The sequence below is a fragment of the Anneissia japonica genome, unplaced genomic scaffold, assembly GCF_011630105.1.
Source record: "Anneissia japonica isolate Jap-2015-1 unplaced genomic scaffold, ASM1163010v1 scaffold401_len1656234_cov178, whole genome shotgun sequence".
Classification (NCBI taxonomy): Eukaryota; Metazoa; Echinodermata; class Crinoidea; order Comatulida; family Comatulidae; genus Anneissia; species Anneissia japonica.
This window is the reverse complement of record NW_022745982.1, coordinates 591,316-608,964: the sequence shown is the minus strand read 5'-3', so window position 1 is coordinate 608,964 and position 17,649 is coordinate 591,316. Positions and strand designations below refer to the sequence as shown.

At 32.3% G+C, this 17,649-nt stretch overlaps 2 protein-coding genes across 2 annotated transcripts in view; one reads left to right on the top strand and one right to left on the bottom strand.

Annotated features, from left to right (window-relative positions):
- Positions 1 to 126: 126 nt before the first annotated feature.
- On the bottom strand, positions 127 to 6,586 carry LOC117120140 (MAM and LDL-receptor class A domain-containing protein 1-like). Its single transcript, XM_033265160.1, has 10 exons — positions 6,212 to 6,586; positions 5,561 to 5,659; positions 5,328 to 5,417; positions 4,189 to 4,398; positions 3,647 to 4,000; positions 3,170 to 3,328; positions 2,608 to 2,961; positions 2,043 to 2,234; positions 1,231 to 1,611; positions 127 to 1,004 (listed from the first exon to the last, which is right to left on the bottom strand). Exons 1-10 carry the CDS (start codon positions 6,273 to 6,275, stop codon positions 742 to 744), a joined length of 2,166 nt encoding a protein of 721 aa, XP_033121051.1. The 5' UTR covers positions 6,276 to 6,586; the 3' UTR covers positions 127 to 741.
- A 6,292-nt stretch (positions 6,587 to 12,878) lies between these two features.
- The window catches only part of LOC117120121 (stress-induced-phosphoprotein 1-like), a 13,130-nt gene continuing 8,359 nt past the window's right edge, over positions 12,879 to 17,649 (top strand). Inside the window, exons 1-3 of the mRNA XM_033265132.1 lie at positions 12,879 to 13,031; positions 15,680 to 15,889; positions 16,846 to 16,987. Of these exons, the coding sequence (XP_033121023.1) occupies positions 13,008 to 13,031; positions 15,680 to 15,889; positions 16,846 to 16,987 (376 nt within the window). The 5' untranslated portion in view covers positions 12,879 to 13,007. The remainder of the gene's footprint in view (positions 13,032 to 15,679; positions 15,890 to 16,845; positions 16,988 to 17,649) is intronic.

Here is a 17,649-nt window from a genome sequence, read left to right as displayed (position 1 = left end):
CTTATGTATATATATATGTATATATATATATACATACATATATACATATATACATATATACATATATATATATATATATATATATATATATATATATGTATATAATGATGTTATAATCGCATAAAGCATTGCCCGTCAACAACAATTTTCTTGTTTCAGGCAACTCCTCCTCATTTACTCATTAACCGTTAACGAGTTTTTCATCAAACATCCATTATGTGCCTTAGAAGAATCAGTTGAACATATAAAAAAAAATTCTCTCAGCATCTGGCTTTAACAGATACATAACATAATAATACCGTTTATATATATTCTTTGAATGTGTGACCGTAAAATTTGATTTTTGATCAATCTAAGAATCTTCATAGTAAAACATTAAAATGTACGTTTACGTTAGTCTTAATGAAATTACAAATTTAATTCAATTAAAGTGTCTCTTCATTTCAATTAAATTATCTGTTCATTGTTTTAATCTAAATGTGAAAGGTTTTTTTCCACTGCTTATTGCAGACATTATATGTTGATGCTTGAAGACTCAAGGAGAAATAACAAATTTTATAGAGGACAACAACCTAATTTGTTTTCTTCTACATAATTTTCCTATAATGATCAAAGAATAAATTCAGTAATTAATACTTGTATAATAGACTTGTAATATTAGCAACAAAATTATCCAAATACCGACACTCAATAAAAACGTTATTACAGTTTTTCATAGAGTGAAGCATTTTCGTATTTGCTTTAGAAGTTGCACTTTTCAAACAAATGATTCTGCACAAAATAATTAGCAAAAATGTCATCTGTTAAGTTAGTCTCTATGGTATCGCTTAACCTACACTCTCCGTTTAACGGACTAAATGAGAATGAGATGCATCTGGTGTAACCCATACAATACAGTGAGCACGATCCAGACGATGTCACGTTATCATACTTCTTAGCCGTTCTGTCCAATTTGATACGCTTTTGAGAATTATATTTCTTGTAGTCGATCCCTCGGTTCGATGCTAAGAAGAAAAAGTATTCGTTAAATTTATCTTACTGAAAAACGATAAGAATCTGGTGGAGTTTTCTCGGATACTAACTATAAACCCTAGACCCGTAAAATTTGACTCATGTGCACTTTAAATAACCCGGTAAGCTATCTTTATTTGTGAAGGGTCCCCACTCGACTGTGATTAATTCAATAAGTTTAGTAAGATCTATGACAGCACTTAATGCATGCATATTTACCTGATTTCTGGCAAATGGACGTGACAGAATTGGCACAGTTTTTCCAATTCCACGTTGGTGATTCATCATTACCCATGGATACACAAGCCTCTGTATCGTTATTTTCTTCGTTGAAGTTACTAAATGCATTGCCCTCTCCATCTACCCAATCAATAGAAGAATTCTTCTTTTTCAGACCTATCCAAGTTGACGAAACATTCTCATGACGGATAATCTCGAAAATGAAGCTGTTCTCTTCTTGTGAGTCGATGGTAACAAGATGACTCGATTCTCCTTCTGCTTCACAATTTGTACGCGCTGACAGCCAATCAACTGTTTCATTGAGGATCATGTGACAGTTTCCGTTATGATAGTATCCTTCATATTCAATCGGCTGAGTATCTTAAAGATAACATAGATCAAAATATTAATTGATAGAAATAACAATTCTATGTTTAAATTGAAAATATAATTATATAGTAGGGATAGTGTTGCGGCCACACATGCCAGTCGCTTTGCAACAGTCACTTTAGATTATAGCGCATTTTATGTCTATACAGCAAATTTTGCTTAAGAAGCTTTGTTAACTGTCTAAACAGCAAGGTAGTATATTGAATTCACACTGGGTTTTTCATTGTTGTATTTAGTTTTTTGATGAAAAATAATGCGTTGTTTTGTAAACTTTTTTGGAACAATTGATGAGTAAAATACATGATTGATATCTAACGAAATTTTGATTAAATATTGGAACGGCAAACGTTGGATAGGAAAATATATCGATAATATAAGGTGTCAATCAATAGGAAAATGTAAAATAGTCCTAATGAATTTACCTGTAATTGCTTGCAAGTCAAGCTCATAAAACTGAAGAGAGCAGTCAAAACAATTCGCTTGGAACGATAAGTACTTTCCAATACACGCCATATTCAATGTGTATTCATCATTGATGTAACCAACTGTTACATTACCACACAATGTGTTGTCTTTGATGTTAACCGAACTTCCAACTCGTACTGAGACAGGTGCTATGAGCGATAAGTAAATGCAACATCATAATATATTATATACATATATATATTTATATATATATAAATATATATAAATATATATATAAATATGAAAAGATAGAAATTAGTTTAATGTAATGCTGAATGTTTGAATGTAGCAGAAGTTAATTAACCGATGTACGGTTGGAAATAATACGCTTATATGTGTAACATGTTTATTAGATAAAAACGAAGTTTAAATGTAGTTTAAATAGGCCTATTAGTCCTTTTTGTGTTTTGTTTCATCGTCTTCATGTGTTACTGACAAAAGATCAAATGTGTTCCTGGTTTGTGGGATACTGAAGTGTTTAATTGTAATACTGCAAGAAGAAATACTCGTACAAAGGCTTACGTTTCACCAAACATTCTCCTTCCGTGATCCTGACGTCATCTAAACCAATGTTACTTGTGCCACTGCTTCCTGCTATTCCTTCAAACACTGTGTGATAGGTACCACTTGTTGCAACTGAGATTTGTTCGAATATCCAATCGTGTTCTTCGTTGCTTGTTTCTGTCCAATCAAATGTACTGACATCATTGGTACTATCGACTACATACACATTTAACGTGTTCGCTGTGTCCCCGTACATGCGGTAAAACCACTCGATACACAAGCCATTTGTTGTGGAATATGACGGTGTCCGAAGGCGAGCGGCGTTAGTATGGTTCCTCGGCTTTGAAGTTTCAATGTACATGTAGTATCCAGCTGTAAGCAGAATTATAAATATACGCTTTAATTAAATATGTTTACCTTACCTCATCTTGTCAGTCGGAATGGACATTAAACTATTAGATGTCATTGAGTTTAATGGTGAAGGTATTAGGTCTACTTGTTAAGTTGAACTTCGTTGTTTCTGATTAAATCTTATAACACAACTAACGGCTATAAATTTAGGATATCGCATTTCTGCTACCTGATCTTATTTCGCTTGTGTCGTTATACGGGGAACGAGTTCCAGGTGTTGGTTCAAATGCTCGCGTCCAGTCAAAGTCGTCAGATTTGAGTTGTACGAAGTTACAAATACTTGTATCTTCGAAATCACATAGGATAAATGATGAAACATTGCTTGCAGCTGGAATTATGAAATAGCATAAGACAAACAAAGGTAATCGCATCGTTCAAAATGAGATCACGTGACATAGTTAAGACAAATAATTTGTCTCGGTTATTGTGAAAATGACGAAGGGAAATATACGTTCAGTATCGGAGATGAATAAATAATACATTACTTTCAAATCTCCTCCAAAAGGTATTTGTTTCACCTGTTTAATAGTTTACTTATCGGGCCAAAAGAATTATTTATGGAAAAATATAGCGTATTATTTTTGTATTTCATAGTAATGTATTGTAGTATGAAAATGATTTTTTTAAATAAATTTGTTATGCTTACTTTGGTCCGAAACACATGCTCCATCGGTGATCATGACGTCATCTAAACCAATCTCGCCTGTGAAATTTTCTCCTGCAATTCCTTCAAACACTACGTGATAGGTACCATTAAATACAACTGAGACCTGTCCAAATATCCAATCGCTTCCTTGGTTGTTTGTTTTTGTCCAAACAAGTGTACTAACATTATCGGTATTATCGACTACATACACATTTAATGTGTTCATTGTGGATCCGTTCATGTAGTAGAACCACTCGATGCACTGGCCATTTGTTGCAAGATATGACGGTGTCCGGAGGCGAGCGGCGTCCGTGTTGTTCCTTGGCATTGATTTTTCGATGTTCAAGTAGTATCCTGTAAAAACACAAAAGTACTGTATGTGCGATTCAGTTGAATATATTATGTTTTTCTCCAGTCAGGAGATTTTAAACATCTATTCTCTCAGTCAGTATGGAATACTGAGTTGGGTGAAGCTGTATTCTCCTTTTTTTGTTGTTTAACAATTACAGTATAATACGTAAATGATATTGCAATTTTGTTACCTGGTGCTAATTCGTGTGTGTGGTCAAACCAAGGCTCAGTGTTAGATGAAGGTGTTTTTTGTCCAAAAACTCTTGTCCAATGAAAATCACACGTAAACAACCTTGTCCAATGAAAATCACACGTTGAGTCTGGTACAAAGTTACAAATACCTGTATTTTCGAAGTCACACTGGACAAAGGATGAAATATCTCCCGAAGTTGGTACGGCAACTGAAAAAAAACCCTCACAATATAAGATGTATAACTTACCTCATTCAAGTTCATATTCATTTAGATTATCATGTAATTGCCTTTTAGCATTTAATTTAATTTAATTTAATTTAATTTAATTTAATTTAATTTAATTTAATTTAATTTAATTTAATTTAATTTAATTTAATTTAATTTAATTTAGGTGTATTGTATTATAAAACAAATGATAAATGGATTGAAATAAAATATAAGCTATCCATTTCAACTGATGAAACTATTCTTCTTATAGGTCTAAACATTCATTTATTTTCTATAAAGCCTTACAGTAGTCATTTGGGTAGCAGGTCATTTCGGCCCAAAACTAACTCGGCCCAAACAACTGGGCCAAAACTAATTCGGCCCCAAACAAACTCGGCCCCAAACAAACTCGGACCAAAACCAACTCGGCCCAGATGACAACTCGGACTAAAACCAACTCGGCCTAGACAACAACTTGGACCAAAACCAACTCGGCCCAGACGATTTTGGTCCGAGTTGGTTTTGGTCTGAAGTCGGCTTTGCCGAATTGGTGTGGACCGAGGTTTTGGGCCGAGGTGACCAACATTCCATAATACTCTGCCCCAGAACCAACTCATGGTATAATAATATAGTTATAGTAGACGGATATTTTAATCAATCGTCAAAAACTTAATTAACCAAATATAGATTTAAATATGATTTTTTTGTATGACTTGACCGACAACATAGACTTCCGTAATTCCAACTACAACCCACACTATAAAATTTTATTTGACGAAAATTGTATGTCCATAAATAATCTTGTTGTGCCTATATATGGTCATGGCCTGATGTCATCATGACCATATTAAGGCATGTCATATGATTTTTGTCAAATGAAATTTGGTAGTCTGGATAGGGCTTTGTAATCGAAACAATAATAAACTTACGGAAAGAAGAAACATTCATCCCAAAACTGATGTGAGTAATAAGAACAGATTCTGGAAATTGAAAAATTATTGCAGGGTCCACATCCTTTGCTAAAAAGAAATATTAGACTGGTATTAGTCCTATAATTGTAAAAAATACAACGATTACGTATATCTTTATCCGTTTTATGTTATAATTATGCTAAATAGGCCTATAATTCATATATTAAAATACGAAACTAAGACTTCATTACCTGATTCAGCGAACGTTTCCCAATCACCATCAATCGCAAGTTCTGGTGCATAATTTGCTGACACATTAACGTCAGTTATTTGTAATAAACCAATGGCTCCTAAATATACAAGAAATCATCAAATAATCAAAAATCAGGGGCTTCGGTAGCAATGGGAATACGACAATGGCCTACATTTTTAATTTGTCTACTTGCGACAATTTCTAATACAGTAGTAGACAATACTGCACACTCATAAAAGAAAATTGCAATCGAAATAGGCCTATCTATTTAATAATAAAATTACCATAATTATAACGATAATATACTTAATATATTTATTATGAATCAAGTACAGTAAGCACATATTTATTTGATATCGAGATTAGTTAAATCACAATTGCAGTATTTAGTGGCAGATTCAAGGCTGGGGTCCAGCTGCCCTCTCCCCCTAAATATTTCAAGATTTTAAAAAAATGAAAATTCTAGAGTCTAAGAGTGCTATTTCCAGCCATTTAGAGGTGCCATAATCATAAATTTCCTTATCTCAGTTCCAACCATGGTTGGGCTGAGGTAGTGTAGACAGTCCATTTGTGGAATTCCCTCTTTGGACCCTCTCTATTTCGAATTCCTGGATCCGCCATATATATTATTATGATAGGCTGTACTTACTTGTAGTGTTCAGAAAGAAATCTGCTAACAGAAGAAAAATACACCCGGTTGCCCAAGTCTTCATGGTAGATTGTATTTTTTGTCTGACGGCTGACAATATAAGTAAACTCCAAATGAAATGTCTGATCAATAAGAAAACTTGCTTCTTTCTAGGCCAGAGACCCGACAAAATTATGATGTTAATTTGATAGACACAACAAAATAGTATGATTCCGAATTCGTTTGTAGGAAAATAAGCCTTCTTTTGACTTTGAACAGAATGAACGCTATACGAAGTTACGTTTGTATTATTATATTGTCATCACATTATCTTTTGCCTGCATCGCCATAACTATTATACCAATATTTGTCCACACAGACGTTATATTATTTATAGTTGTGTATGCTGGCCTAAAATGACTGTAGTTGGCATTCGTTGTATAAATATAGGTCTATTTTCTTACCAGGAAAGAGAGCTTAGTGAGCTATAAAACATGTCAATGAATAATGTTATCATTAATCTTCGTTTCAATCATGCAAACGTAAATAATCATTAAATTTAATATATTTTAATCCATGTCTGCAAATATTTGGTAGCCCTAGGTCTACGTAGTTTCTATTAATTTTTAATGCATTTATAGTTAATTTGGATTTACTTTCATGGGTCTATAGTAATAAATATTAATCAAATCGAATAATTTTTCAAATATGGCCACACACACACACGTATATATATTATATAATATAATATATATAAAATAATATAATAATATGTAGTATAATATTATATAACATATATATAATAAATATATAAAATAATATAATAATATATTAGTATAATATTATATAACATATATATAATAAATATATAACATATATATATACTGTATATTTATTTATATATATATATCATATAAGATATATTTTTTATTTACCTATTCCTAGCAGTTTTCTTATCCTTTTTTAAAACCGTCAACAAACAACTATACTCTTTTTAAAAAATCAATATGTAGGCCTATGTGTGTATCTTTACTACGCCTATAAAGAATAATTTGTGTTGCATCATTAATCTTCGCTTCGATCATGCAAACGTAAATAATCATTGAATTTAATATATTTTAATCCATGTCTGCAAATATTTGGTAGCACTAGGTCTACGTAGTTTCTATTAATTTTTAATGCATTTATAGTTAATTTGGATTTACTAACATGGGTCTGTAGTAATAAATATTAAACAAATTGAATAATTATTCAAATATGGCCACAAAAACACATATATATATATATATTTTATATATATATATATATATATATATATATATATATGTTTTGTGTCCATTCAATTAACTTAGGTATTTGTAAAAATTTCGAAACTCCAATATATCAATATATTATTAACAATAAATTAATATACAGTATATATATATATATATATACATGTATATATACATTTATATACAATATAACATATATATACTGTATATATATATAAATATATATATATATATATATATATCATATAAGATATATTTTTTAATTGCCTATTCCTAGCAGTTCTCTTATCCACTTTTTTAAACCGCCAACAAACAACTACTCCTTTAAAAAAATCAATATGTTGGCCTATGTGTGTATCTTTACTACGCCTATAAAGAATAATTTGTGTTGCCGTTTTGGTAAAGAGAAGTAAAAAGATATTTCATACATCACAAGAGTGCCAACGACAAACATGGATTAACCTAAATATTGCAAGACGACTGTCAGATATTATGGTCAGAAAACCGCACAATAAGCATGACGATGCGTAAACGGATTGTAAACAAGGCAAAACAATAATATTAATTTGCATCGCAAAAATATTTGCACTATCTTGTTATAGTGAGAAGTAATCAATAAAATAAAATTGTTCTAATTGCGTGTGCCTGAGTCACTTAGTTAAATAGTAAGGATGTAGGCATTTGCCTATATTAGGAAGACCTGCATTTCATTTGATAGGCACTATGTTTTCATATGCAAATTTCATATCTGCATCTTCAGATTGTATTTTGATTATAATTAATATAAACAAGTTAAATAATAAGGAGTACTATAAGTAATATAGTACTCCTACATATTATTTGATTGAAGACTATGTTTTTTATCAATACATGATTTTTTAACCAGTGTGGACCCACTTTAAGCGGAATAATATAATAAAATTCCTATAGAATATTGGCAATTTGTTCAAATAAGTACCGGTATGTTCCTTTAACTTTTGACATACATATGGTATACTCGATGGGATGTATTATAAAAAAGCGGAATACATTTCCATTTGCCTGGATCAGGACCTAGTAAACTTTTTATCCAACTTAGCTTTAAAGTGAGCCGACCTTAGAGATAATATTTATCATTTTCAAACCTCCTAAATTATTATCTTAAACTATTATGTTTCTCTTTATTTTATCTTCCCTTTCCATAAGAAATTATATGCAATCTTACTTTGGGAATAATATCTTTTTGTACATCGATAATACTAGCATTATATATTAACTTTGAGATACAAGCGTCTTAATTATAGTTATTTTTCAAAAAAAAAGTTGAGTTACGTTTTTCCCATAATCTTAAATCTAAACATGCTATTTTTCTTTATAATGTAACTTTATCGTAGCCTACAAAAATGGCAAGAAATTTGACTGGTTCTTTAACAAAATTGATTTCGCAAGTATTGTTGAACTTATTCTTATTAGGACAAATCCATAGACCCGTGACGTTACAAAAACACTAAATTTCATTGAAAAAATGTTTAATACTCTGTTCATTGTCAGCGAAGATATACCGTATCGCCTGCTAACTGTGCAATTTTGCCTATTTCTATTTTTTTTTTAACTTTTCGATGGGAGTTCGATACCTTCACAAAGTGGATTGCTTCTAATGTTACAAGCCATTTTACCTCAAGAATAAACTGTAATGCTGAAAGTTGACATCCCTGACAGATTCCAGAATTCATGACAAAACTTGGAGACATCCAACCATTGTTAACGGTAAAGCTTTCTGTATTAGCGTACAAAACATTAACCCAATGTAAGAATTCTTCTCCAAAACCAAAGCATTCTATTGCTTTTAACATAAATATTCTATCTATTCATAGAAATGATAAAAATTAAGGCGACCTCTATGTTGTTATTATCGTCGTAATCAGATTCTCCTCCAAACCTACCATGAATATATCCTTTTTGGTCATTGTTGGCGATAGAATAAATTATGGATTGTACTCTAGAGGCAAGTACATAATATGGTCTGAAAATATAAAGGGTCTGATGTCTGTTTGTACTATTTCTCCATTATTGTGTAGAGCGTTTGAAACACACCAAAAATCTAATCTTTGGTAAGTGTTTTTTCTTCTCAATGTGGATTGTGTTTTACATTTATTACGAAGACTTCATGTCATATGCATTATATATAGACTTTTTATCAAAATGGGTTTCTTGTAAGAAAATCATCTGCTCTTTGTTCCTCAAACCATTTACTGAATTTTCTTATCTTAATACTATCTCTTAAACCTCTCTATATTTAAGGAAATTATATGTAGGCCTAAGGGATTTCTAGTTATATATATTTATAGATGTGGGGTAAAAAGTCAATATCTTAATTGACTTATTCTTCAATACACTTTAACTCACGGAGATTTCTTTTTCTTCTCCTCTGCGTTTTTTCCCACTATGAGTAATCTTTTTTCTTTTACTCGCCGCAAAAGCTTGTCTTGCAGCTGTTGCATTTTCTTCAACAATAGTATCTGTTTTCTCTGTAATTGCAACGTCTGTAATTGGTCATATACCTTTTAGATCAGAAATGGCTGATGTGTTCTGTGTGCTTAATTTCTTGCTCAGCTTTTTTTTTGTTGTCTTTTTCTTACGTTTTTTCAACTTTTTTTAAAATGCTTTTTTGATAGCTGTAATAGTTGGCGTTTTGTGATTGTGTTTTCCTCACAATTGACAGTTTATACCCTCTCAATCGCTTCTTTTATAATCTACTGAACCTTTTCATTTAACTCTAAGGAGTAGGGAGCATTTGCAGGATTTGCGGGTTTATTTAGTAAATCCTCAAGATTCCCGTTTATATCTCTTATTTTGTCAGGTGTTACCGCCGACATTTGGTCAACACACACATTCTCGTTGTCATTTCCTTCTGGTTTGCAGAATCTTGACAGACTGTCTTTGAAAGGCTCAACAAAAATTGCCCTGTCTTCCATTTAAAAAGCGGGATAACTTTCCGGAATTTATTGTGTTGTGTTTCTCCCACAATTTTGCAGCCAAGCTTTTCCTGTATGCTACATCAGTAATTTCTTCATTTCTAACGGATAACGGCATACCTTTAACTAATACACGAGTTGCATTTTCGCTGCTTATAAGGATGTGTATCATAAACATTCACATGTTTACCTCATTTTTAATCCTGATGTTATTAACTTTAACTCGTTCAGCATGATCGTTGATCTGAGATCCTCCTAGGCTTTCTGTGCTCCTACCAGAGAGTCACTGTTTATTATTTAATTTAAAGCAAAGTAAATATCTTTTTCTTTTATATTCCTCTTCTCTTTTTCGGACGTCATCGTCTTTGACAAAAACTGGTTTAACGTTTTGAGTGTTTTAATGTTCGGGAGTTGCCGCAACAAGCGGTTTAAACAATTGCTTTTGAAAATGTGTTTAGTGGAGCGTATCCTTTGCGGCAGACTATTAGGCCGTTGCTAGGCCTACTGTAAACAATGCTATAGGGTGAGCGCTTCAATCGGTTGATCACTAATGTTAAAACCACTGGCCTATGTCAAATCTGGTTTAAAAAACTATGATTTCAAGTATGAAAATCACAGGTTCGTAAAGAATTACGAAGTACTCACACTCAAATTTACGTATCTGGACTACTATATTTCAAGCCGCAATCTTAAAAAATCTAGTAAAATCGATGTTTGTTTTTTTTTATGTAACGTGTATCTATATTTAAGCTACTTTGCGTATTAACAATTAAAGTGCAACTTTTGGATTTCTCCAATCCTGTATCTGTGTTCTTTTTTTATATTAAAGCCCTATTCCCGGCAAAATTTCACTAAAAATGACTTTTTTTTAGAAAATATGCATTTGCATTACTCCAATTATTATAAATCATGGAAAAATATTGGCACGAATTTTAGTTTTACGCAAAAGAATAAAAAAAATGAGAAATACAGACTATTTCTCATAAAATATTACCATCGTTACTAGGCAAATTCAGAGGTTGTAGATCGCATCCACTGGAATACTCTCGCTTTTATGTATACTTTATACAGTCAATAAAGTGCGCCCTCTCTAATGAGATTACTTTTTGTACTTCGCATCCCGCACAATGCGGTCGTTCGGTTAGGCTGAGATATGTTTGTTTAAGTGTCAAAATCTCAGTCAGAATCAGTTTTTTAGCAAATTTGAAATAATTCCTATGAAATACTATATTTCACAAGCGTCAATACTAGCAACGGAAAATATCATGTCGGCCGTTTTTATGTGTGATAACAGAACCTAAAATCGAGGTAAGGCTAGGCCTATGTGTATTAGCCAGCAGCGTTGGATAGGCTAATGTTTTCGGCGCCTACGATATTTCTTCTCACGACCTATCGCAAAATCAACATGAAAAATTCATCCGCATTTATTTTTTGTGTGGAACACAAAAAAAAATCGAATTTCAGTCTTATTTTACATTTTTTTCATTCTTAGGAATGTCTAAATTCAGTTAAACTAGCAATTCCGTATTATATTTATAAATCTTTATAACATTATACAAAAATTAGATTTTTCTTAAAAACTGAAATTTTGCCGGGAATGGGGCTTTAATAATTACAATTATTGATTGCAATTTGTAAAAAAAATACTAGGTTTTATGGGCCTAATTAAAGCATTAATTGTAAAAATTAATTAATTAATTAATTAATTAAGTTAAGTTGACGATGTTTAACTATGGATGTAAAGTCTGAAATAAAGAATAATGAATGAATAAATTAAATAAATGCTAACACAGCTAAAATAATTAAAATGACGGCCGTTTTGGATTTAATTTTTGCAAATTATAAGTGAAATTTATTTTTTAAAATTATTATTGCCACTTATTTGAAAGAATAAATAATAATATATAAAGCGTCTTTTAATGTCATAAACTTACAATTATTGGCAACAAAAATTTTGAAATGGCGTTCATTTTGAAATTGCTGGAGTCTCTCCCCCCTCCATTGCACAAAAAATGTTGCACATACTTTTTATATTCAGTGATGTCTTTATTCACAGCATGCTCAATTTTCACAAAATATAGCAAATAAAAAGAAAAATAAAAAAATTAAATGCCACAAGCAGAAAAAAAAAAAACACATAATTTTATGATTCAAATCCAATGTACATTAATCAACCTGTAATTATAAACTACAAATCGCCATCTGGGTGAAGACTGACGTGACACACCGCATGTTAGCAAGGAATACGGGCGTCTTTCAGATCATATCATAGGTTTGTTTAAGCGGTACCCATTATAAGTCCTTAGTTTAATGTCACTGATTTCAATGATACATGTTACAAAAGATTAGTTTGTGCAATATCGTTAAAACTAAATCAGCGCATCATTACTCCGTTGAGCTTGCTTTCATATAGTACACTAGAAACAGATACAGTAGTGTATTTTATTTGCGACAATTGCTTCCCATACAACCGGCAATACATGTGTGTGGTGATGATCTAGAAAGTTCTTCAACTAGCTATCTACAGCGTAGAATTTAGAAATTGTTTAATTGTTTACCACGTTGCGATATCGATTGTAATATAGGGCTATGGCTGATACTGATAAAACACAAGTAAGTAATTAAATTTAAGCTGTATATGACCAAGAAGCTACCTTCCTAGAGCTAGACGAATGCTGCCTTCCCGAGGCCTATTCTTAGGCCTAGAAGTACAACACTTTCTCGTATATCTCATGCCTAACATAGCCGGTGTAGGACTGTTTCGGCCGCGAACAAATTCTGTGGCGATGTATGAAACAATTTGTAATTGTTTTGTATTTTTTTACTCATATCGATTCTTCATTAAATAATGATTAATAAATATCCTAACTAATACTGATAATTATAATATAATAAATACTGAATGTATATTGACTTACAAGTATTAAAAAGACCATGATGAGAAAGGGAGTAAGGCTAAGGCAAACAACATGTTTTATTATTATTACATTTAGGCCTACAGCAGGCTAGGCAGGACCTAGAGGCCTGTATATCAGACCTGCCAACTTACCCGATCCTGTCGGGTATTACCCAGTATTTAAACAAATCTCCAGTTCTCCCGATCAAATGTAATTTTCACCCGATTTCAAAGGCGCCCCCCCCCCAAATACTCCGATTTATGCATAATTTGATTGATTTGACCTTTATTATTCAATGTATTCGCCGCCTGCTTGCTTCGCGGTGCAATAAACAAGCGGCCATTTTCAATTCGAATGTCGCCTTTATAACGGCCAATGATTTGTAGTGACGTGACTTTTTTGGTATTCTAGCATCATCTTTTGGTTAATTCTAGAAACCTCCAGATTTTTGGGTAAATCTCCAGATTTTTTTAGGATTTTAAAAAAAATCTCCAGATTTTCATGACCCAAGGGTTGGCATGGCAGGTCTGGTATATGTTGTGCGCATTTTGTACCTTTTGCTCAATTTAAGTTGCTGACGTAATTTTGAAGTCGTTTTAAACTGTGGGCGCAGTATGCAAACTGCGCAAGGATTCTTTCAGAATTTGTGGTAAAATGTGACATTTATATTTATGAATTGATATTAACTTATTACAGTAAAACGTCCATTTTACGAATGTCGATTTTACGAATAGTCAATTTTATGAATGGTCTTTTCTCCTAATGAAGTAGTTTTAAACTGTGCGTGCAGTATGCAAACTGCGCAAGAATTCTTTCAGAATTTGTGGTAAAATTTGACATAATCAACCAATTATTACCGCAAAAAAGTCTGATTGTGCACGTTTTACAAAGTGATAATGTATGTTTTTTCTTTTTATTCTGGTATAATAATCATATATTAATGTAATCAACCTAACCAGTACAGTACAACGAACTACCAACGCAAATGTTGCCGGATTGAGCGCACATGTTTATGATGACGAACAGCTGTTTTGGGGTCAGCAAATAATTGACATCACGAATGCTAGATATGATTGTGAAATGCATGTAATTCGGCAATCTAACAACTACAAAGAACATGATAGAAAGGTCCATAAAACAGATGTTTGAATAAGAGTTAAAATAGTATTTTGTTAAGTGGAAGAATGCCAGCGATTAAAATAATTTTGTTTTTTTCGAAGGTAAATTCACATTACAACCAATGTAAGAAAAAAAAATAAGTTGTCCCTGTGTGGTTTTTTTTTTTTTTTTTAAATTAAAATATTCAATTTATGGGGCCTACACATAGTGAAATAATACTATAGTTTGTAAACATGATAATAATAATTTTAAACCAGGGGTAGCGATTAGGCCGTCATCACATTTTTATTTTATGTTCCAGAAAAAGAGAAAGGGTGATGGAAAGTTGGGCCTAATATATTTAATTCAATTAAATATTTTAATTTTCTGTATAGTAATTTGTATTGTATAAAAGTTACTTATTAAATAATAATTAATGTTCAGTAACAGGATTCTTTAGTAGAGGCCAATGCCAGGGTCTTGAAGCAGATTCTGCATAGGCCTAGAATCCTACTGTAGCTTAATGTAAACAAGGCCTAGACTACAGCGGGACTAGGTAGCTGGGCTAGGCCTGTGCTACTGTAGGCCTGTACTGAAGAGGCCTCCTGCGCCAACCTACCCCAAGCCTAGACCTACAATCATTCACACTAGCACTAGTTGGACCTGATCATCTGGAAATGGACCCAATCGTCCTGGGCCCGATCGTCTATCACACAGGGACGACTTATTTTTTTATTAAAGTGACGGTATTGTATTTTTGCTATGCAAGAAATCCCGGCTCCAAGGGCTGAAGTGGTTGTATTTAGCAACTACCCTGATTTGCACTGTGTGCAGTTGGAGAAGACGCTTATAGGCAACTCACTGCTATTTAAACGGTGTATTACCATTTCGACCGAAAACAAGTTCAGAAGCGACTCAAATTCATGAAGTGAAATGTATTATATGTTGAAGGACTATTGAATATCATATTTCTGATAATAATTAAAATATGTGGGAAGTAAAATAAAAAATAATGTATACAGTAGACTGTAATATTTTAACAGTTTATCAACAACTTGAAGGGGTATGTATCTGAGAAATTGTATAGACACTACAGTAAGTACGATATTGGGAATTAAAAGAGATAATAAAATAAAAAACTTCGTCTATGGCACAGGTAGACGAAGTGCGACCCGCTTGCCACAAAAATAATAAATACAATTATAATACAATGTCATTTAAACGCATCTTTAAGAATATTGGTGAGATACAATTTTTTTTCTACAGGCTGTCAAGTTGAAGGATGAGGGCAACAATGCGCAAAGAGAGGGTCGTTTCCAAGATGCAGTAGGCAACTACACCGATGCCATCAAGCTAGACCCATCCAATCATGTGCTGTACAGCAACCGGTCAGCTGCTTACGCTAACTTAAAACAATATGAAAAGGCGTTAGAAGATGCAGAGACAACTGTCAAACTAAAACCTGACTGGTCTAAGGTTGGTTATAAAGTTTTTATATGCTCCTGGAAAACTGAGTAGTATCAGCTTTGTGCCTTTTAATTGATTTCCAGCCCAATGCAGGCTACATTGCACTTCAAGTGTCCCGTGGGAAGGCATTTTTTCAATGTTTATCCATGATGGAAATGCAGACTACGGCAGTTAACTACTTTCAGATTATATTCCACAGGGAACAGTAAAGTTACATGATTGTTGACACATTTGAATGGAGCAATGTGTTCTAGGTGAAATAGTGCTTTTTACGAGAACTGTTGTTATTATTATGGATATTTATGAGTGCAATAAAAATCAAAAGGGGAGGACCAAAAGTTAGATGGCGAGATGTGCTGTTGCAATCAACAAGATTAGTAGGATGGACAAGATACACCACAGACAGAAACAGATGGCATGATTTGGGAGAGGCATTTGCCCAGCTGTGTAATGTAAACACATTGTACATGATGATATGATGATGAGTTCAATGGAAAGAATGTTTTCATAAATTGAATGGAACAGTTGATCTTTCAATGAATGAAAATATTCTTTATTGTTGTGGTTTTATGGAAGTGCAATTATTGGAAAGAATGTTTTCATCAGTTAAATGGAATGTGCGAATACAAAACATTCACTATTCCTTCTATAACACAACTGATGTAGATCCTTCTCATTTGATACTTTTTCAAAACATGTTAGCTGTACCTTTCTTCTGAATGGAACATTCCATCTCTTTTAAACCACTGAAAACATTATATTAGGTGGAGGTGTGCAATGGGACAAAACGAATGGAACAAACAATGCACAGATGGAACAAAATTTTTATGAGTGACGAAAAGGTGCAAATAACCAATGTCACATGAAACAAAATCCACCAATCAAATGACAAGGATCTATTTAGTTAGTGTTACTAATAAAACTTGATTAATACTATTATCTTCATTTTCATTTTACAATTTCAGGGTTACTCGAGGAAAGGTACAGCATTGCAGTTTTTAAAACGTTATGAAGATGCAAAGGCAGTTTATACAGAAGGACTGAAAATTGAACCCAATAGTGATGCTTTTAAAAAAGGCATTGAAGACTGTGAAACAGAACTATCAGGTAATAAAGCCAAAAAAAAAAAAAAAAAAAAAAAAAAAATGTTTGCCCTCCTCCTCTAAATATACAAAGTTTGCAATATTTATATGCATAATATATATAAAGAATAAAGAATATAGGAATTGTATGTTTCTAAATATCTAAGTTCTAAATATACAAAGTTTGCAATATTTATATGCATAATATATATTTATAGAATAAAGAATATAGGAATTGTATGTTTTTAAATATCTAAGTTCTAAATATACAAAGTTCACAATATTTATATGCATAATATATATTTATAGAATAAAGAATAGAGGAATCAATTACCATGTATGAACACTTTATATTTATATATATATACACACACACACACACACTTTTTAATACAAGTCCCCCATGGCTACCTTAAACAGGTGAAAGGAACTTATCCCAGCTTGTAGACATACTAACAAATTTCTCATAAAAACTTTGTATCTTAAGAAAACTTTGTACCATAGGCCTAATCACCCAACCAAACAATTTATGATCATTATAAAGTTTATCATTCATTGTCATTTAATCCTTTGTTAATTACTTAATGATCACAGTCTACCGCTGCCTTTGAACTACCGCATTTACTCTGCACATGCTCAGTCCTACGATTAATCAATCTGTGATCATTTTAGTCATTAGACAATTTT